The sequence below is a fragment of the Leuresthes tenuis genome, unplaced genomic scaffold (assembly GCF_036924035.1).
Source record: "Leuresthes tenuis unplaced genomic scaffold, fLeuTen1.0.hap1 SCAF_17, whole genome shotgun sequence".
NCBI classification, from domain to species: Eukaryota; Metazoa; Chordata; class Actinopteri; order Atheriniformes; family Atherinopsidae; genus Leuresthes; species Leuresthes tenuis.
The window spans coordinates 23,582,672-23,605,302 of record NW_027325371.1 but is presented as its reverse complement, the minus strand read 5'-3'; the positions used below and the strand labels follow the sequence as shown (position 1 = coordinate 23,605,302).

Sequence of the window (22,631 nt, the reverse complement as noted above, 5' to 3'; positions counted from 1 at the left end):
TCCATGCACCCTGTCTACACCTGAGCTGAGGCACCGGGGCAAGCCGACACTGTGTGACGACATGAAAACACTGCAGACTGATTGGTCAGACAGAGCCATCCCCCTGTGGGCGTCAACAGCTCTCTGCAGCCACATGCACACAGGCACGCTTGTTCTGAACTGTTGTTTAAAACTGTGGCACACACCTTACAAGATAAATCACAATGTTGCGTATTGTGTGCATGACGCTCAGTCTTTCTGATCTAAGCAGATGATCTAAACAGCTGATCCTGCCCACAGAGAGGGGATACTGTCTGTAGTGGAAAACAGAGGAGGGAAGAGCCATCCCGAGTCAAACTATACTGTGCTGTGTAATAACAAAAAATGAACAGTTCACACATTAAGAATGCAACTCAAAATCTCATTCCAAGCACTGAAGAACCACATCTAATGGTGTGAAACTAACCATTCAAAATCATTTTTGATTCATGCTCTTCTCCTGCAGGCTTTCCACAGGTCAGTGTTCTGAGCAATAAAACAAAGGCTGTTCTTAAAGCCTATTCTTTCATTTCAGAACTTGCATGATTACATGTGAAGTTATTTTTCAAAGTCAACCTGAAAGTGACTAAGTTTAGTCATAATGTGTTGTGTTCACATGTAACCATAGAAACTAGTAAAATGGCATCCGTGAGGGTATTTAGAAAGAAAGAATGTGCACACCTCTGACAGTCTTCAGAACACACATACGCATGTTTTCGTAGTAATGTCACCCTGATATGAGGTAGAAACTAGAAAAAGAGGCCTCATAGGTTAGCATAAAAAACAGAAGTTGCTGTGGAAGATAGCGATTGTTTTCTTGTTTCGTTTCTCGTCATCACATTTCACGGCGCACTCATCGTTACAGTAACTGTGGGGGCTATAAATTACTGCGTAAAGGCTGTGGAAGACCTCACTGCTGAAAACAAGTCGAGTGTTTAGAGGTGCTTCTGATTTTCTGGCAGCAGACTGGCTCAGAGGCTTCCACAGATATCCCATGATGCATCTGTACATGTGAGTCTCCTCATCACCTCCACACAGACTGTGTAGTGTGCAGGCTGTGTGTTCCTCTGCTGCAGATAAAACAGTAGTAGGTCCTCCTCTGCAGTCTGATGTGATGTGTGAGCGTTTTTGGCTGCTGCTTTATAATCCCACCATTTCTTTTTACCTCTACAGGGTCGTTTGCTCTGAAGAGCTGATCACTTGTTACTTTTTAAATTCAGCCGACCAATAATTTGCTCTGTTCCTGATTACAGAACCCTTTTCTCCGCTTCACTGATGACTTTTATTTTCAGTAAAACTGCGTCTTCTTTGCTGTCGTTTTTATTTTTTGAGGTGAAAATTATGTCTTGATATGCAAGTGAAATATAAGGGGAGTGTCTGCATCCATTCATGCTAAATATGGCAGAGGAAATCAGGTTTCTGCACGTGCTTATAGTTTCATAAAGAATGAGATTTCTAAAAGAGGATTATACATGTACAGGACTTTATAAATCTGTGGGAAAAAAATGTATACGCATATTTCTGGTTTTGTATCTACATACAGTTTCATGCACCTGGACCCTGGAATCTTAGTCAGGTAATCAGCAGAACAAACAATCCAACTGGCAAAGCACGAGTAGAAGGATTCGACTGTAAATACTCAGGGACTAATGGGACACAGGTGAACAGAAAATAATGAATGGCTGGAAACATAGACGTGTCCACACAAAGTAAGACATTTTTCCGAATTATCTGATTCCAGCTTGTACCAGACCTACAATGTCACACAGAGATGGGACACATTCTATAGTTGTGAAAATTCAGTCAGAAAAAAATCTGTCAGTGTACCATCTCGACTGTGTGCATGTGCATATACACAACCACACACACACGTATATAAGCACAACCCCCCAACCAGCATGCAAACCCAACCCCTGGGCCTCAACCAACAGGCCTCCACCCTCCTCCCTTCTTTGTCTTCATCCCTTCCGATGCCCCCTCCCCCACTTCCATTCCTACTCGTGTGTCATTTCTGTACCCAGATGTGTCTGCAATTTATTTTTGGTGAGCAAAATATATATATGTGTGTGTGTGTGTGTGTGTGTATGCTATCAAAAACAACACACAGCGAAAGAGGAATTTACACTTTTACAATTTATAAAACGAGACGATTCCATATACCACAAAAGGACTTCATAGACAAACAGCTCACAGCAGTACAATGAATGCACCGACGGACACAGTAATAAAAGCAGCCTGCAAACCAAGACCAGTCACAAATTATACACCTAAAATCAAGATGATAGAGAGAGAGAGAGAGAGAGAGAGAGTCAATAACACATGAAACACAATCCTTCCTCCTGTGCAGTGTGGCCAACACATTTCCCATCCATACATGTGACGACACTGCAATGAAATAAAGGACAGAATCCACACTTCCTGCTCATAGCAAAAACACAGCAAGTCAAAGTCAGTGGTGGAAGAAGTCATTTGGTTAATTACTGAAACTTAAATGATCACAAAACCTGGAAGAAAATAACTAAATGCAGGGTTTTTCTTTTTTTTCCTCTGAAAAGGGCTGACAATGCAGAGTAGCTCAGGCCAGAGGTTCTGCTTACTAAAGATAGCAATTAGTGGATCAATATGATCAACTATGGGTTCTAAAAATTCTGTAACTGTTTGTCATATTCAAGAATGCATCATGCAGAAAAAAAAAAAAGAAATCTAGTGAATACATTTTATTCAATCATCACATCTCACAAGCATGACATTTCTGTTGGACAACATGATGTAAGTATTGAGATGTTTTTATGACATCTACACAAGTTTAGAATGCAGTGAGAATCATCTACATGTCTGCCTTTAAAGCTGTGCTGGACTGAGTGACAGAGAAATGCATTTGGGCTGCCTCGACTCTTTTATGTTAGTAACAACAACAGCAGCTAGCACTGACAAGCGCAGCTGTCTGTCCCCGACCTAAAGACAGCTGATAGTTTAAGTGAAGAAGGGGACGCGCCACGGAATACATTCATGGTACCACAGACGTCGCAGCAGAGCAGAATACTGCAGAAATGCAGGGAAAATATAAAACACATGCATCTTTCTTCCAGTCTCCTCATCTGTCTGCTCACATTTCTATCACTTAGTCTCGATTTGTGGAAAGTTGGCGTGGTGCAGAGAACATGGCAACATGCCAAGAGACAGTGACAAAGGGTGGAAAAACGAAAGAGAGCGAACATACTGTACCAAAGAGGTGAAAACTGGAGAATGGAGTATGAACACAGAAAGTCAGCATGTGTGTGGGCAGGGAGGAAGGACCTATCAACTCCTCCTGTCTCCTGCCAGACGATTGGTCGCACCCCCTCGCTCCCTCCACCCACTGCCCCCCTCCCCCTCCTGTTTGCCAGCAGTCACAGAGGAGGAAATCCAAACAGCTTGCTTCTCCCTCCCTCCAGTGCTGGGGGGGGGGGGGGGGGGGGGGGGGGGGGCAGCTTTAAAGTTGCACACTTTATGTAACAGTAAAAGGAAAACAAAGAGCACAGCTCTTTGTTACAATAAAATATTATAATTATTTATTTTCTTTATTATTGACTTGATAACAAATAAGGCTGAGGATAGATAAGCATTTAGCTCCTGCTGGAGCGAGTTTAGTAATTACAAATGTTTTAAATTGTAATGAATATACTAATCCCATCAAAATCTAAAATTTCTTGCAATTCTAGTGACCAAATTACCAAGAAAAAAAACATCCAGCAGCCAACAATGTGAACGCATAATTAATAACCTGATCAATGTCGCTGCCACGTCATTCAAGCACAAGTAGATCCGATTGATTTGTGATTCTGTATTTTACCGAACCAACGTAATACCGATGTATCCATGGAGTAGGTTTCAGTCTTATTCTGGCTGTTCAAAAAAACTTTGCACCAAATATAGAATAAACATAAGAGATGTAGAACAGCTTTCTGGAAAGGTCTGAACATATAAACTCATTCTTAAAACACATGAACCTACAAACAGACTGATAGTTTGATGCACTGAAGACTCATAATGAATGAGAAACAGACAGGGAAATATTTTACATTTCAGTGATGATTTTGACTAATAAAGTAATACAAGCTGGTTCCAAATCTTCAAAAGTCAGCAGGAACAAGCTTTAGAGGAATCCATCCTTGTTCTACAGAAACATTCCCTCTGGCTGACACATCTATAATAAAGACGGCTCCGAGGGAGAGCCACAGTAGTTGGACAGAGACTCTCACTGTTAGCACACCCACATCTATTTCATGTTCTTCATTTTCTAAGAGCAGCGATTGGTCGGGAGGTGGAGCTTTTACGTGTGTTGAGCTCTTAATTCTAAACCTAACCTGTTCCAGAGCAAGTTATGTTTCCAGAGTAAGTCACAGTGCTTCATGATACAGAAAATCCTGCGCTGAACACCAATACCTCACCGAGCTACTAGCCCGGTTCCTTTTCACTGACACACAACTGAGCGGGTGCATTTGAGTTACATCCGACTAAAAATCCCTTTCCGCTGCTAAGACTTGCATGTCTTTTTACTAAATGAATGATGGCACCCAGAATTCGGAGCAGTCTTCACTATTTAACGGTGTTTGCAGTAAGAGATGTTGGAATGTCAGTCTCAACATCGTTCCACAGCAATCACACCACAAAATAAAACCAAGGTTTGGCTCATGTTCATTAGCAGGTTTTCATAACAGTCAGTGAGATTCAGCTGACCTTTTTGGTCTGGTTCCAGACATCGACCCTTACCCAGTCCCCATTTGTCCTAGTGCTGCCCAAAACCTCACAGGGCAACCCTCTCCATCACACAGGAACACAAGGCAAACAGCGAGTGTGTGTGCTGCCTCCATGCATGTTTAAACTCATCATCAGGTCTGTTTTTTTTTTTGTTTTTTTTAAACCAACAGGTGCACTAGAGGCACTGCCCAAGAGGGGATATTTAATATAGTGTTTTATGGAGCACACACGGGTCTCAGGTGAGACTCCATGTGCATTTAGGTGGAGGTTTGGGTGTGAACAGGTCAGGAGGATGCGGGAGGAGTAAAGTCACAAAGCTGTTTTTCTCAAAGAACTCTTTCACAGGAAGTAGCCAAAATATTCCAGAAATTGATTAATTCATGTTCCATTCCACTGTCACGAGTACACATTTATTTCCACCATCATATGCAAAACATAGTATTTAAATGACAACACTACTACTGGTCAAAAAGAAGAGCACAATGGTTCTATACGAGGAGCCTGTTCTGTAGAACGAAGCTGGTTCGACATATCCGGGGTATCTTTAGATGACCTGGCTTAACTAACCCTTTCAACAGAGATAGGCTACAGCTAAGCAGTACATGTTCATGTAAAACGGACGGATCGGGCTTCAGCTGACCAATCACAATTTTACATGTCTATCAGACTGAAAGTAACACAGCTGCTGCAGTCAAAGCAGAAAGGAAAGATGACCAAAAGAAAAAGAATGCCAACTATGTCAATGTATAAATTAATCTGATCAATATTACCGGCACTGTAAACACGATCATCTACATCTGATGATGTAGGACTGTGCATTTTAATTCAGTTCAATTCAATTCATATCATAACAAATTTCACCTCATAGCAGTGATGCAAAGATTTTGTTTGATGAATGTGGTGCATTTGTGTTTTTGGGAGAAAGTTTCAATCTAACACTGGCTGTTATAGTTTACATAACAGAAAATTGATTAAAAGCAGTCAGTTCGATTGATGTAAATGTCTTAGTTCATTTGGATTCATCCAGGCTCTAAATGATATAGAAAGGATTTTACTTTTCCAGTGCTTTTAGCTTGACTAGTTTTAAAGCAACATGAAGCTACAGACATCCTGGATGCAATTTAGTGAGTTTGATACACTACGCACTGACTTTAGGAGAAAAGTTAATCATTTCTAATTTGGGGATGACTTCTAAAATAAAATAATGGTAGTTTCAAGTCTTCAAAAGTCATCAGGAACGAGTCTCAGAGTCACTAAACCACTAATCCTGCTTCATAGTACAGGCCCCGGGTCTAGCTGTTCATTCATGGTGAGGGAAGCACTAACGTGTTCCGGAGTGTTCAGGAAATCAACCCAACAGCCCATAGCACATTACTCATTTTCAGCTGAACGCTTCCCATCATTTCTGCATCCAGTGTGGAGGTTGCTACCCTAAACAGCTGTTGCAGGGGGCTTCTGGAGCTCAAGAGGTAGAGCAGTTGCCCTTCAGTTGGAAGGTTGCTGGTATGATTCCCAACTTCCCAAACCTACAGGTTCAAGTCTCTTGGGAATACAAATACTGAAGTCTACATAGTTAACGCACTTCCTTTTGTTCTAACATGGGCTTAACTTTCAGACCAGATTTTACACCTTGATGCTACAAGCTCAGCTGTTCGATCTGTTTCCCCATGACGCAATCAGGGCTCCACTCTACAGCTGAAAAGCAGATTCGAATATGTAATACCATAAAAGATTGTGAGAAAATTCCCAGTTGCTTAACTTTCAACTATTACAATCTGGTGTCATGTGGAAGTTAAACTGCAAACAGTTTGTTGATGGAGTTTATCCATCAAACCCTTCCTGAACTGTTTAATTATACCATGATCTTCACACAGTGTAGTTAGAACAACAGATGGGTTAACATTTCAAGCTTGACCAACAGTAACGGTGACTGCACTGAGATGGTTTGAAAATTCTGACATCAACAATGTGACAGCTTCTGTCACATACAGAAGCCTTTTTCCACATTGGACCAAAAAAACACCGACAACTCACCACCATTTGGTACTTCTCTACACTGGAGAAGGATCTACATTCAGTCCCACAAGTACTGAAAACAGTAGTCAGGCAGATTTCCAATCGGAAGCAATCGTGTAAACATAACAACCCAGATAGACAATCACTTTTCCTGAGTGAGCTGCACACAAGACTGCAAGAGTGAGCGCAGCACTAAAGCAAGTCTTCAAAGCACATGGATTGTACCGACTGTAACGGAGACTTCAAAACCGACAGAAACACCAGCCAACAGGCAAAAAACTAAAAACAGACATGATGGATTCATTTTACCAATCTGCACAGCAACTGGCAGCTCCCTCTCAGCCGTGCAGTGGGCCACTGATTCCCGTGGACCAGTTAGAAATTACCTATTTTTGTCAATAAATCATTCTAAACTGTAACTGTGCTCCAAGTCAGCCTGTAAGACAGTCACAGCCTTCATGTTTCAGTAGTCTGCTGGGTTGTCACTGAAAGCAATAATCTAATTGTAGCTACCAGCGCAGTAAGGGTAACCATGGTGATTCTGGCAATGGAGAGAGGAGTCAATCACATTGTTTTAGGAAGGTATACCCAAATTTAAAAAAGCCAAATACATGTTCATGGTGTTCCATACAAAGGGTATGACAGTACTGGAAATGCGGAGAGGAGGACACAAGGAAAAAGTCAGCGGATGGATGAATGGTCTCCCTACTGAATGCATGCACGCATACTCTTGGAAAACAGCATGCTAGTATTCAGCAGCCGTAAGAATTTGCTGGCATCATATTTTTCCTTTTAAAAGAAGAAGACCTTTTTAGTGTGAAAGTAATTATTAGAAAAAGTGAGAAATAATACACAGAACCAAGAAACTAAAAAGGTAAATTTCTCATCAAGCCCTACAACGAGCAATAAATTAGAATGCTCTACATTTTTTCAATGCTGCATGGCACTTTGCTCCAGTATGGAGTGCAGAGGTATTTCAACAGTGAGACGAGCTTTAGCTGTGTGAAAAATCTACAGTAAGAAATCCAACAAGCAAATCTACATGGAAAGAAAAGGGGACTCAACTGAGCCAATGAAGACAAGACATTTATTCAAGGAAATTTAGAAAGAGATTAAAATAAATATTATGGTGAAGTGGTGGACAGATGACGTGTCCAGGGTGTACTCCCCCCCTTGCTAGATGGCAGCTGGGACAGGCTGCAGCCCCACTTTGACCCTGAATGGGGCGAGGCAGCACTGGGAAATGAACGGAGGAAAATGAACTGGGGTAATGTCATGTCAAATATTCTACTATTGATCAACTTACTACTGGTACGAAGCTGAAAAGATTAACCAAATAATGAAAAGAAAATGTATTACTTTCCATACTCTCTGGATAGATCCCAAACATTAAGATGGGAGGAATTTATGAATTTTGGAAAAAAATATATATGTATATTTAAAAAAAAAAAAAGACTATTAATAGTTAAAGTGGCGTGATTGCTGCAGGAAAATGGGATTTTGCTGACAGGCTGGTTTAATGAAATCTGAGGCACACACACGCCAACTAATATATATATATATATATATATATATAAATAAACAAATAAACACACGTGTACACACACACATATATATATATATATATATACACACACACACATATATGTAGACACACACACACATGTTTAGCTTGTCCGTCCACCCTCACCTTTCACTATACAGTCAGTAATGGTTCAGTTTTACAGGGACGTTTGTTGGGGGTTGCTTTACACTCACAATAGAGATTCTATACATTTTTTGTCTCCACGCAGACTGGTTTGCTTCCTCTAAGAGTTCCACCACCAGCAAGCGCACACGCACACGCACACACACACACACACACACACACACACAGTCCAGCCCCCTCTCTCCCGACTCTTTCCCCTCTTCACACCACTACCTTCCACACACTCTCTGCAGCCTGACACACATTCCAAGCAACTTCCTGATGAATACTATGACTGTTTCAGAAATGTAAAACTCTATTTCCATAAATATAAAAACACACACACACACACACACACACACACACACACACACACAACCTCCATGTGAATAACATGGTCAGGGGTCAGGGGCAGGCGCCTCCCGTAGCTAACAAGTTATTCAGCACTGATACTTGCTGAATAGAAGGAGAAGGAATTGAACTCTTACTCTCCTAGAAAGCGAGCTGCCCCTCCCCCCGGGGTAAGGGTCAGTTCCCTCTAAACAGCCAACAGGAACACACACCTCTTTCGATGTTCCATTCCAGAGAAAACTGAGTCAAGGCAACTTTATGTCGTTTAAATATATTCCTGAAATAAGTTTTAACATGGCTTCTTCACGGACTGCAGTGAAACACCCCCCCCCCCCCCCCCCCCACACACACACACACACACACACACAGTCAGAGCACCGCTGGAAGCTTGCATTCAGCTCACATTAAAAAGGAGAAATATTCAAAAGATATCAAGTAGAAGTTTAACCCCCCCCCCCCCATTCACAAAAAAATACGTCGTCAAAAAGCAAAGACAACCCGGAGTAATAAATAGCTTATTGCTGCTTGACAACTAGCATGTTGGAAAAATTCACTAAATCTTAACGTCAATAGAGCTGCTATTAATACAAATCTGTGTTGAACATGCATGCGCGTGTGAGTGCGTTTACACAGGTCTATGAATATTTTAACAAAGATTTGTGACAACATTTGGATGAAGGGGCTCTTGCTGGCTGAGTGTATGAACGGCCATTTTGAGAGAGGCTCCCAAAAATTATGAAATTAGATATTAACCATTTCCTGCCTAATTAACTCAAGCACGGACACGCCAACAATTGAACTGGGCCTGTTGTAATGCTGAACGGTGCGTGAGGCGAGGAGGAGACCCACAGGAACACAACGTGAAGGGAAACGCTGCTCGCAGCTTCAGCTTTATGCAAAGCTTCGCCATTTTGCCTTCATTGCCTCACATGAAGCGACTCCTCTGCGAGCACGCACCACGTGTTGCGGGCTCTCACCCACCGTGGCCCCCAACTCGCAAATCATCTTTAAAATCATGTCTCTTCAAGGTTATCATTATGAAGGTGTGGGGCTCTCCTCGTGCAACGCAGACACAGAATAATGCACCGACTGGTGGGAGGTCTGAGGCCATTACAGCCCGCTGCCATGTTGTTCCCTGAGCAAGTTAAGTTCCGAGATTCGGCCTTCTTGCCCAATGCCACTCAGTTGCTCGTCTTTTTGTGCTCCAGACATGTTGCAACATTTCTATTGTGCGCTACGGCAGCTGAGCGGGCGCCCAAACACACTTCCAGTGTGAGTACGAAGCCTTATTCAAGAATACACCAAAAATAAATCAGCTATCACATCAACACTGATCACTCCTTCAAGGCCACCAGTGAAAGCAGCCCTCACTGAACAGTCAGACCAGAGAACTCACTCATACGTGCACACATGAAGCCAAATGGCGGTGCTGTGCACTGTGCTCATCTCGTATCTGTGCCAAAGGTTACAGGCATGAATGATGGGCTATAAGCGAATTCCTTAATACCGTTAAAAGCACTTCAAGTCTGGTTCAACGCAGCTGAGCCACAACAGTCTCCAGTAAGTTAAAGAGCTCCCACTTGCATTTAGACCACTGATATTAGCTCGGCTTCACAATGCAGCAAACCGAGTTTTTCTCAGAATATTACAATAGACGTCCGTCAACCAGAAATATTAGCTAGCCTAATTATTGTGAGGACACAACTGAGTCAGAGTGCCGAGGAAGTTCTGCAGGCCAGTTTGGACATTTTCTAACAACTCAACATTAAAATAGCAGAACTACACGGTGTGGAGCGTGTTTATGTGCAAAAGAAAAATCCTGAAATTACAGACAAATAATCCGCATTCTACATCTAACGTGGATTCTTGTCAATAATAGTAATAATATAATAGAAACTAATTTGCAGCCAGAGATGACTGTAATCTGAACACCTAAAACACACCTAATCAAGTTAGTCTAAAACTACCTAAAATAGTGGGTATGTGTCCCTTTGGTGAATAAGAAAGGGTATATCAATCCATCCCAAAAAGTCATCAAAAGTAACAATGCTGTTTCCCAAACAAATGAAGAATATTTGCCCAGTGAATTAGAAAAATGAGGCAGGCAGATTAAAAACTGACTTCTTCTGCTGTAACAGGCCAATGTGGTGACTTTGCTCAGCAGATTATTTCTGTGCCACTCAATCAACACGAGATTTTTAAAGTGACGTGGAATAACTCCGGCTGCGTTCCTCAGCAATGGCCGACCTCACACGGCTCACTCAGCCCCCAGAAGCCTTCAGATCACATGGCAGTCGTATAATTTCACTGCTTTAGACATTACAACACTCGCTGCCGATTAAGCAGAGAAGTAGCCGTTTTCAAGGGCCTGGACAAGGTGATGCAACACATGGAAGGGATGGAAGAGAGGATGAGGAGGGGGATAAAAGTGCTGAAGGTGTTACAGTACCTTTGCTTTTTGGGGACGGAGTGTTCAACCTCAATACGTTTTCCATGAAGTTCCACTTTACCTGGGCAAAGAACAGAAACAGAACGGGGAACTGAGAACACAGTGCCGCTACATGCTAACTGTTTACTGGCTGCAGGCCTGGGCCAGGGAGGGAGCTGGGGTGGAGGAGCCCTTTACGAACCACTTCTTTTATTAACACAATTATTGGACTTTTTCTCAGCTTCGCCCTTAAACAATCCCAGAGGGAAAGGACCCCAACGTGACCTAAAACTTCTGAGGCACTTTGTGCCCCACCATGGCCTACCATAACCTTCACAGATGGTGTTTCAACTATCGGCTTTTTTCTTTACTTTTAGTTTTTAACTCTATGATTGGCAGTTAAAATATTTATTCCCACGTGCCGTGTGACTAGAATGTCTTTGGAGTTTCGTGATGGTTCATGGAGAAGTGGGGGCGACTCTAGTGGCATGGCGACCTTGCCTCCTCGCGTTAGGGAAGCAGGAGAATGAGGCTACGTGGAGCAGACACCACTGAGAAGCCGAACCCAGGAGCACTGCTGGGTGCCGGTGCCGCTGCCCGGTGGCACCGGGTCAGAGCTGGTGTCGGGCCTGTTTTGGTGTGTACACAGGGAAAGATATTTCTCTGTCTTTGTCATAGTGGAGTGCCGACTCAAAGGGGGAGGGGAAGCAGCAAGGCTTCGTTCTATAACCCAGAGAGTGAGCTACTCAGTCTAAGCTACAAGATGTGCAAGCACGCAAAACGCCAGTAAGATGCTCATTTTCCTCAAATCCCATTTAATTCGAATCTCTTGTGTTAAGTTGCAACGGTCCCAATTAGAGCTTTCCATTCGCCACTGATACTGTTTTACAGTAATCTACAACGTGTGTCCCTCCCCCTGCAAAACTTTAATGACCCCCATGGGCGTGTAGCCCTGCACACATCACAATACAGTAAACTACTCTCAAGTAAATAATTGCGAGAATATATTCTTATCGAGCGCGTTTCTGCAGAAGCCATGGAGGTGTGTACCGGCAGTAAAACTGGGACACCCCGCTGAAGGTGCAGCATGCAGCCGGCGATGCACACCGGCGTGTACGGCTTCCAAATATAGAATCAATGACATGAACAGCGGCAAGAGGGGTCGTAGGGGCGAGTAGTCCACCTTAACTCACCAGAAAACGTCTCGATTGCTTTCATAGCCCATTGGTCGTCAGGACAATCCACAAACGCATAGCCGTTTTTCATGAGAAACTGTCCTGAGTATGGGATCTTATGCTCGTCAAAGGTTTTCTCCAAGTCCTCGGCGGTCACGCAGTCGCCTAGATTCCCAATGTATAGCTTGTGCATGATGGAAATAGTTGTTATAGAATCCAAAAATAAGGCGACAAAGCAAAGCCAAAAATGAATAAACGTTAAACCAGAAAAAAAAGTTTCTCCTCTTAAATTGGATCGTAAAGCAAGAGTCGGTCACACTTTCCACTCATATACAGAAAGTCGGAATCACACAAAATTGCAAAACATCTACTAGTAAGAAAAAAATATTGTAAATTAAAGTTAATTATCGACAGAAAATTGAAATAAAAAAATGTGAAGTCGAGTCAAACGGTAAGTGTTGGAGTTAATCCTGAAGTGGTGGAGCAGCAGACGGAATGAAGCCCGTTGGTTTGCAGCCGGCCCCAGCAGTGAAGCAGCAGCCGCTATCGCACTGTGAGGAGGTGGGTTGGACTGGCTACACTGGTGATGCCTCTGGACTGGAAGAATGGGAAAACTATGGCGATACTAGATCAGGAGAAATGTTTTCTACCCTTCCCTCTTTCAGCCTACTGTCGGCAGAGGGGTGACGCCGCCCCTCCACCGACTCTAATTCACGTTTTTTCCTTTTTTGTTTGCTATGAGGAAACCACGTGGTCTATTTGGAGTAGGTTAGAGAGGCGGAAGAGGAGGGGTAAGCTCTCATATCCAAGAGTGTTCGCTGGTCTTTGTACGCACAAATGGAGGTTCCTTCCCCCTGTCCTGTGCCGTACGGCTGCAGTGTGTGTGCTTCTGGGACTTTTATTAAACACCGTGCACACACACACATGCGCTTAATGTGCTTCTGCTCGTGCTGGTGACGATTAAGCTATATTGAAACGCCACTCAACAATGTGGGCCTAAATTGAGAACGGGCGACCCTTTAGCGTCCATCTGTAATTTCATCCATTCATTGCGCCCAACACGCCCTGTACTGGCCGGGGGAATGCACTTTCTGCCACTTCCATAGCTTTGAACCCAATCTATTCCCGCCCTCAGCATGGATATGATGCATACTGAGCAAGTTAGTTGTACGAATGATACACAAGTGAAGCTCTGGTTCTTTGGTCCAGTGCTGCCTGAACTGTCAAAGCTTGGTCTCATTCATGGCTGTCGACGCCCAGCTGCACATTGACTGTATGTCTGAAGAAAGGTGTCAGCCATGGCGGCGGTACTCTCAGTACTCACACTACAGAGCATTGATGGGCGGGAAGGACCCATAGGCCTTGGTTTTAAAGGGACGTGGGGCCACGGCAGCGGCAGGATCTTCGCTGTGGTGAGTAGGCTGCAGCAGGTGACACATGACGTTGGAATACACCATAAACAGGAGACGGGAGGGATGCTAACATCTACTTTTAATAGAGCAAATTTGTGTGTTCAAAGCAAGTGACAGTATGGCGCAATCGCCGACTTACAAGACCAAACCTCTTAAAATGGAGGTTGTGATGTGATGTGCCAGAAGGCCTGGCCAACACGCGACTTCAGCTGAGTTTGGCGTTCTGTGTGCGTCCATCTCACGTTTTCCTGTTTGGAATTATTTCGACTGGACGCCTTGGCTTGAAAATGCTCTGCCTTTCCCCCTGATAAACTGTTGAGTGCGTGCTGCCATAATGAACACGCCCGGGGGTTACGTGTCACTCCTCCCCTGCCTCTGCTTGGTTAGAAAATGGCTTCTTTTCACAAAATGGATCCAAACCATGAGCGTGTGTATACTGGAACCCTGTTGGGTGAAGACACGTATGTGTGCCGATTTAAAGAATCTCTTTTGTAGGATGTATGAGGTTTATTTTGCAATTAAATGTAAATATTCAGAATAATCTTAATTAGTTCAGAGTTGTTCAGAGTTTTCCTTGCAAAGTTGGGGTTATGTTTAATTATATCAGTATTTGGCTGTATTGTTTCTGAAAAAATGGATAGACTGAGGCATGTTTGGGAGGAATCAGGAATTGAGATGGGTTCAATATTATATCCACCATTGAAAACCTAAGTATGATTTATGTCAGTTAGAGCAATATCTTTCTTATATTAAGCAGCCCAAAGTGCACAGAAAACATAGTAATGCTGTGTAACTTATATTTCCTGTTTCCATTCTGCTGCAGATTCAGTTCATTTCTTTGACTAAGATGATCTCAGGTGCCCCCTCCCTTCTTTTTCTGATGCATAAACACACACAGGTCAAAGGTAACGGTGGTCAGGGGTCAGTGACCAGCAGCAGCATATTTACTGAGATGAAAGAGGACTGAAGTAATCTTTCTCAAGTGCTCACCAAAACACACCCTTGGATTAAGGTTACAAGATATAGGAATCAATTATATATCCCACCCCTGATTACCTGAGAATTCCTCTCCTCGTTATTCCGGTAAAAACAGATTTGTGGTGTGAAAATGGCAGTCTTTATGAGAAACACCATACTCATTTTTTCCCCCATAAAATTGACTTACTAAAGTAATTGCAATAAATGTTCAGTTTCGGTTTTATTCCTGCATTATTATGTGTGTGTAACTGATTTCACACTGTCCTTGTTTAGTGATGTATTACTACTAGATGTACTCATGTGTCAATAGTATATAAAGAGTTGGAGCTGCCTGAGGTGGAGCTAATTTCTACTGATGAACAAACGGTGTTTTCTCTGTGTGTGTGTGTGTGTGCGCGCGTGTGTGTGCGTGAGTGAGAGAGAGCAAGGGCTTGTCTCTTTTTCACACCTGTCCTCCACACTTGTGTGTAGAGTGAGATCGTTACATTCCAGGTGATATAATCTCTGGAGTCATTTTGTCTCTTCACAATGTGATGTGACTGCTTTTTTATGATTAAACTCTGATATCTTTTCAGACTGTGCTTGCTCTTGCGTTCAGTCTCCGTTTTGAAACTGCCACTGAACAGTGACGGCGGTCATGCCATCCAACCACATGCTGCCTCACAACCCTCATTAGGTCCAATCGTTGTTTTTCCTGAAAGTTATTCACCATTCAGACAGGGCTGATTTGGTCAAAACACACGTTTGCCTCCATAAAAGCACCAAATGTGTATATTCAATAAATATGTTTTTTTCAAACCCATATCCTTACACCTTTGTTCTCTTCTCATTGAGCTCAGTTTCTGTACCAAACTGTTAGGTCACATGTTATCATCTTCATGGAGCACTGAATGGAAGAAAAAACAACCCAGAAATGAGCTGTTTGGGGAGGCGAGGGAGCCCTGTTAAAAATAAAAACAGAAATTGTTCGTTTTTTCTTTAGATTCACAACTTAAGAAATGGAAAAAAAACGAACATCCTATCTGTAATGTAAAGTTGGGAAAAGGTTTTGAGTGTGTTTATGATGCTGTCAGAGTATCAAGTAAAGGAATAGCAGACATAAGAAGCAGGATGTAGTTATAGTTATAGTCTTTAAGGTGTAAATGTGGGCTGCTCCACAAACGGATTAGGAGGTCAAACTGATAAATGCCCTCATCAGACTAAAGGCCTCTTTGTGAGAGGAAAAAAACAACGTATAAAATTATTAAAAACACACACACATAAATTTAAAAAAAACAAACAAAAAAAACACTGGAATTCTTGTGAAATGTTGCCTTTAATCGGTTTTTGTGGCATTCATGTTGTTCAGGACAAACCTCTGTTTAGATCTGTCCTCTCTGCACCTTTTCTAGTCCCAGCATTGTTCCCGAGGAGCAGGTGGAGATCTTCCATGGGATCAACACTGTCCTGCAGAGAAAACGGAACTCTAATGAGAAAGTCCTCATCAGTCAGCCTGTGTTGGAATAATGAGGATGCTCAGGCAGAAAAGTTTCAGCGTCAGAATGAATCAAAATGAAACGCTGAGATCCACTCAAAAAATGAGACACTTAAGCCCACGAGTCTAGGCCTATTAAAAAAACACATAATGTTCTGACATGTTCCACGTGTGCCATTTTGGTCCTCCCTTAAAAAATGTCTCAGGAAAATCGCAGTTTACTGAGTGTTACACATGCACCTGAACTTGCAGCATTCATTTATTTGCTTAGCAGATGCAGCAGGTTTTACCTCGACTGTGTCAAATGTTGAGAAAACAACACACAAGTGAATCACATACGAGTACTTTTCTGTCTGAGACTGCTGCTGGACGAATGAGCTCCACCATCCGCCAGGAAGGTTGTTTGCTATTCCTCATCATTTTATCTTTTCTCCCAGTGATGCATTCATCCTTGAGCCCTTTTATAACATGAGCTCAGGCACACTCTACCAGTCAAACGTCTGGACCCATACACAAATATATGGAAAAGTGTTTCCAAATGTTTCACTGGTATTGGGGGCTGTTAGTAAATATGTTACCAGTTGGACAACAAATGATCTGAACATGTAAATCCTTATTTATTCGCTGTATTTGTATGAAAATAATGGAATGTCACTGTCTGTGAAAAGCAGACAGATGTGATCCACGCAGACTCAGAGACAGCTTCTACCACCTGCTTACATGTAAAAATACATAAAAAATAATGTTCAATCATTAGCCAATAACAGAATCAAATTTTAGGAACTAAATACAAACTGATAAAAATGTTTGAAAGAAGCATTCAGATATTTAACTTTAGTACAGAGTTGTGCGTTCATAAAAATATTTTAGTAAAAGTATTAGCACCAGAATTTTTAAATGAACATACGGAGAGATCCATCTGAGAATTATCATTCTTACAATTATCATTTTTGATGCATCACTTTTTAGCTGCTCGTAAAACTTTACTCACTGCTTAGTCTATATCAATGCACTCCAGTGTAGAAGTAAAGTTTTTCATTAATCTAAATGTATTTGAGTTCAATTAACAATATTTGTCTCTGAAATATTAAGGAACAGAGGTCTATGCTAGCTGAAAATGTTCCCGAACTGAAACGTTGATCTTGTGTAAAAAAAGCTGCCACTTTAAACCTTCATTAGCATGTGGAGCTTATACGTGAAGGGGAAATTCAACTGATTTGGATGGCAGCTGGTCTTCTGCTGATGGAGGGTTTATTTTGTCTGACAGCAGGTGGACATCTTACCTCAGGCTTTTCTAGAGATTTCACAACCTCTGACATTTTCTTCTTAACTAGATTAGCGATTTTGTGTTTGTTTTTTAGGAACCTTTGGCACTTCAAATGAATTTAACTTTGATTTGAGAACTTCACCACTGAAAAGAATCTATAGAATCTTTACTGTGCTTTCTGAAATGAACCGTTGTGTAGAGGGAGCACAGTTTAGAAAATGTATCTATTTATTGATTAAGTCAAAAACGTTTAGAAATACTTTTATTATCTTTTGCTCCCTATTTGTTTTTATATTGACTTTAAAAAAAAAAGCCTAGAGAATAAAGTATTTAAAACACTTCAACTAGAAGTTCTGTTCAAAGTTAGGACACGTTAAAGTAACCTATTAAAAGTCTCAGCATGTTCTGTAATGCAATTTGATATTTTCAACAAGGTGAAAATAGCCTGTAGGAATGTGGTTCACTTACCTATAACAGAGGCTTCATAGTGCAGCTGTATTCATGTGTTCCTCAGACTCCATCTGCAGCCTCATTTTGTTATACTGCAAATAAAACTGGGAGTCACCAAGTAGACTTGGTAAATGCTGGTGAATAAAAGTAGTTCCTAGATGATACACAAGAAAAGTCTCCACACTGATCAAACAGTAACACCATCAGATTACATGGATGTGCTATGAATACAGCATGAGTTACTGGTATTGGGCTGAAGTCTCTCAGGGATAGATCTGTCAAAGCAAATCAACTATTTTTTAACAAAAAACATTCTTAAAACTATTTTTGTCCTCAACATAAGATCAAATATGTAACGTTTCCAATGACTCCTTCTCAGTGTTGTAGTTCAAAGGGTAACTGTGAAAGTGTTAGTACCTTAATGCAGGTGGATCTGACTTCCTGCACCAGAAACAGGATGTGCCCTCTCAGCTTCATATGAGGAATAAAGAGTTATTCAAATGGAAAATTTCAGCTTTTACTTCATTCATGGATTTATTGTTGAATACAGAGTGATGTGCTTCAATGATGTACAAAAATGGTTAAGTGTGACGTGCAACATATGTCTCTGTCTCTCTCGTTCTCCATTTATATGTATATATATGTGTGTGTGTAATATAACCGTATCTGAACGAAATGTCTTATATCGCTCTAAAAATGTGGAATAATAATAATTTAATAGCCACAAAGTCTCATAAAAAAAAAACAGTTTAATGGAGGACGAAGAAGACGTGAATTATTTGTTCGATCCAGGACAATGTAGGCAATCTGCGCCCAAAGCGAACCTTTATTTAAATATAGTTCTTCACAGATGTGGAGCCCTCCGTGCAGCGCAGGCTGCACTCAAACGGCTGCTTTTCACAACGAACTGCTACGATTAGGATCGAATTCAAGAAGATGCAGTTTAACCATATGTGAATCACACTCACCGAACACGAGCTCGGTCAAAATATTAGTCCTGTTCCTTCATGACGCGGACAGCACGAGGACTTGTGTTGCTTTGTGCAAACACACAAAATGGTGCGAGTCAGAGGGGAGGGAAGGGGAGGAGAGGGGGAGGGCACTACTCCAACAGCTCCGCCGGCTACATGAAACTCATCCGAACACAGGACGAAACGTGTGAAAAAACGGAGCCGCTTGTTTCCAGGGTTAGCAGTGTCACAGGAGCAGGCTTTCCCAGTTTCTTTCATGCATGGAGAAGCATCTTCCATCTGACATTAACTATAGAGAGATCAAAAAGCCCCACTAACAGATAGGGGACATTTCCCGGTCAATTTAAAGTAAAGCAAGAAAAGAAGGTATAACATGTTCTAAGGAGGGATGGAGACGGAACTAACAAACCTCCCAAAGTCGACTTCTGTCCTGACAGAGACGAAAACATTGGGCTTAATCCATGGACATTTTATTGGATTTATTTAGGCCGTTCAACTCTGTTTGGGTGCTGCCTTAACCTTTGTCTCAGCACTTTATGCAGATATCAACCCAAGCGATTAACAGTTGCACCCCGAGGTTGGCAGAAAGACCTGCTAAGAGCAGCAGAAGTTCAGGCTTTCAAAGCGCCTCCTGCCCGGCCCACTACCACCACCGAGCGGCCGACACGGGCTGCTGCAGCCGGGCCTGCCGTGAGGCCGGGGCCTGCCGGCTGGCTGCGGCGGGGAGGCCTCACGGACACGGGAACAACGCCCCGCGGACACAGGAGAAACCACATGGAAACCTTTCATTTGACCTCATGAAGTAGGCTACATCTGTGTTTTTAGTGATGAAGCAACCCTCTGAAAAGTTACAGCGATGAAGCGTCCATCACAGCTTTCAGAACTTCACACGGCCATAAACACGCACAACACAGAAACGAATATCACCAAAAGACTCATTTTCATCCAACAGCTTTGTGTAAAAAAATGCCTGGTTTAATCTTTTTAACTTTCTATACTGCGACGTCATTGTTGCGTTGAGAAAAACGTGTTTCCACCGTTTCAAACCATGTGACGCGGTTGCTGGTGATTAGGCCGTCAGCTGATTATTAACAGTCAGGGTTAATTGTTCGCGTGCTAGTGCCTGATCTGTTCACGGAAAAGCAGCCAAATATCAGTCTATTTGAAGCTGGAGCGGGATCCACCGAGGCCCTTAAAATAACTAATAAAGATAAAAAAAAACACTCCGCCATGGAAATGCCAAACGATTTTTTTATCAATAACCGGGGTCCGCGCGGGGCTGCTGCTCCGCCCACCTGCACCTGGAAATTAATTCATCACTATCCGCACCGGAATCTCGCGTGGCGGAAAACTTAACGGCGAATTATCAGCTCGACTAGGTCGCGCGGGCCGGCTGATGCTTGTCCTTTCGAGGTTCTTTGTGAAGCGCGTTCTCGGCACGCGCACACTGTTTGATGGGAGAAATGGATAAAGTGGGACGAAATGGAACACCTGTGGAACTTCGAGTCATTTGTCATTTCATTGACATGAATCGTGATAATAAAGGTTTTTATCATTAAAACTGTAAACGACCCTAAGTTTGAAAAGAAAGCGTTGAAGGAACTGATATCAACTGTGGGGCTCATGTTCAACCATCCTGAGAAAGGGCTTCCACACAACCCCTAACCAATCAGAACTGAGCATTTTTTCAAGTTGTTTCTTCAGACTTAGATTAAATGTCATCTCTAAAGCCAGATCCCTCACATCTGGACTCAGTTCACTGCTTCAGCATAAAGACACAGTCCAGCTTTGATGGGATAATTTCTCTTTACAGAAAACTCACTAACCTGACTGTGTTCTTCTGTTCGAGACCTCAGGTTATTCGACTCAGTGTGTTCACATCAATGCATCCCATGACTGAACATTGTGTGGCCTTGCATAAGCATGTGGCCACATGCTTATAACATATTAGGGCTCTTCATGGCCCCTTTAAAGGCACCTCCACAGCGCACTGCAGCATCACAATAAATCCATTAACCATGGGTCCCATCTAAAACATTATGTTTGAAGACTTTTTCCTGAAAAAGTAGCTTTCCACATACATCATTATATGGTAATGTTTAATTTGATCAGTCTAATATATAATAGTATTTCATTATTCAAACTGATGGACAGTAGGCAGTTGTTTCGTTTTTTTTTTGACACAGTACAGTCGTCTCTTTTAGCGTGCTTCTAATCCAGCCCTCCTGGACCGAGGTTACTGTGTGGATTTATCATTACAGCTGGTCACCATGGAAGTCAGGAATTTCCCATCTGAGGTTTGATGCCGTTTCCATGAAAGAGTTAAAGCTGAAGGACAGCTTTCCTTCCTCCACAGTTTCCCACAAGGTAAAGAATGCTTTTTATGTATTTTAGTAAAAAAAAAATACAAGTGGTGCAGGATGATTGGGATGATATGTGTTGCATGAATATTTCTTTGATAAACTCCAGAAAGCACTTTTGTGCAAATCCTTGCTTATGGATTATTTGCACCAGAAATCCAGGATACTTTGTGACTGGATGAATGACACGGGCCTGCAGATAGATGGTGTCGCTGCATCCAACAGATCAGTGTGTGGATGCAAAACAATTTTCTCCAACTAAACTCAGATAAAACTGAAATCATTGTCTGTGGCCCACAGAAACAAAGAGAAAGTGTTATCAGTCACCTTGAGAGTCTCTCTCTCTCTAAAACCTAATAATCAGGTTAAAAATCTTGGGGTAATATTGGACTCAGACCTGAACTTTAACAGCCACATTAAATGAATAATATCAGCAGCTTTTTACCATCTAAAAAACATTACCAGAATCAAAGGAATAGTGTCTAAACCAGACTTAGAAAGACTAATCAATGCGTTTGTCTCCAGCAGGTTGGACTACTGTAACAGCCTGCTCACTGGGCTCTAAAGGGGCTGTAAAACAGCTCCAGTACATCCAGAATGCTGCTGCTCGAGTCCTGACTAGAACCAGGAAATACGACCATATTAGTCCAGCGCTCAGGTCTAAAACCAGGAAATACGACCATATTAGTCCAGCGCTCAGGTCTAGAACCAGGAAATACGACCATATTAGATCCAGGCTGAAAACAGTTTATTTAGCTGTGCATATGACCACTGAAAGCATTTTATCTGCACTCTGAGCTTTTAATTGAATTAGATAATAATTGTCTTTATATTTTAATGATTTTATTTGCCTTGTGATTTTATGTAGCTGTAAAGCACTTTGAATTGTGCTCTACAAATAAACTTGCCTTGCTTTACATTCTGTACATCATCAATGACCAAGTTAACAGGCAACGTACAGTTCCTCACAGACATTCCTTGTCATGGACATTAATATCTTGGCAAAATTGGGCTTTCAGTTTGTTCTCTGATTCATTTATAGTACAATTTACATCTTTAATAGAGAAAAATAGTTTGGTACAAAAGTTTTTAATTATTGAAAGTTTACTGAGAGCAACACAGGCTAAAAATCATTCATGAATGTTTAAAGAAATGTGTGGACCAAGAATGCAACTAAGATACAGTTGTGTGGAAGATGTTGGAGAAAGATGATTATTATTAAAGATGATCCAAAACACTTTCCAACCTCATCGTGGCGCGTTGGTAGCATCAGCTTTGGGGCCGATTTGCTGCCAGCAGAGCTG

The 22,631-nt window shown here is 42.0% G+C and overlaps 1 protein-coding gene and 1 long non-coding RNA gene across 2 annotated transcripts in view; both read right to left on the bottom strand.

Moving 5' to 3' along the window:
- igf2bp1 (insulin-like growth factor 2 mRNA binding protein 1) overlaps positions 1-13,143 on the bottom strand; it is a 38,449-nt gene extending 25,306 nt beyond the window's left edge. Inside the window, exons 1-2 of the mRNA XM_072369336.1 lie at positions 12,434-13,143; positions 11,262-11,322 (exon numbers count right to left, since the gene is read on the bottom strand). Of these exons, the coding sequence (XP_072225437.1) occupies positions 11,262-11,322; positions 12,434-12,608 (236 nt within the window). The 5' untranslated portion in view covers positions 12,609-13,143. The remainder of the gene's footprint in view (positions 1-11,261; positions 11,323-12,433) is intronic.
- A 3,011-nt stretch (positions 13,144-16,154) lies between these two features.
- On the bottom strand, positions 16,155-19,054 carry LOC140273749 (uncharacterized). Its single transcript, XR_011908054.1, has 4 exons — positions 18,965-19,054; positions 18,414-18,467; positions 18,015-18,271; positions 16,155-16,251 (listed from the first exon to the last, which is right to left on the bottom strand). It is a non-coding gene; the product is annotated as an uncharacterized lncRNA (long non-coding RNA).
- Between the last annotated feature and the right edge of the window lie 3,577 nt (positions 19,055-22,631).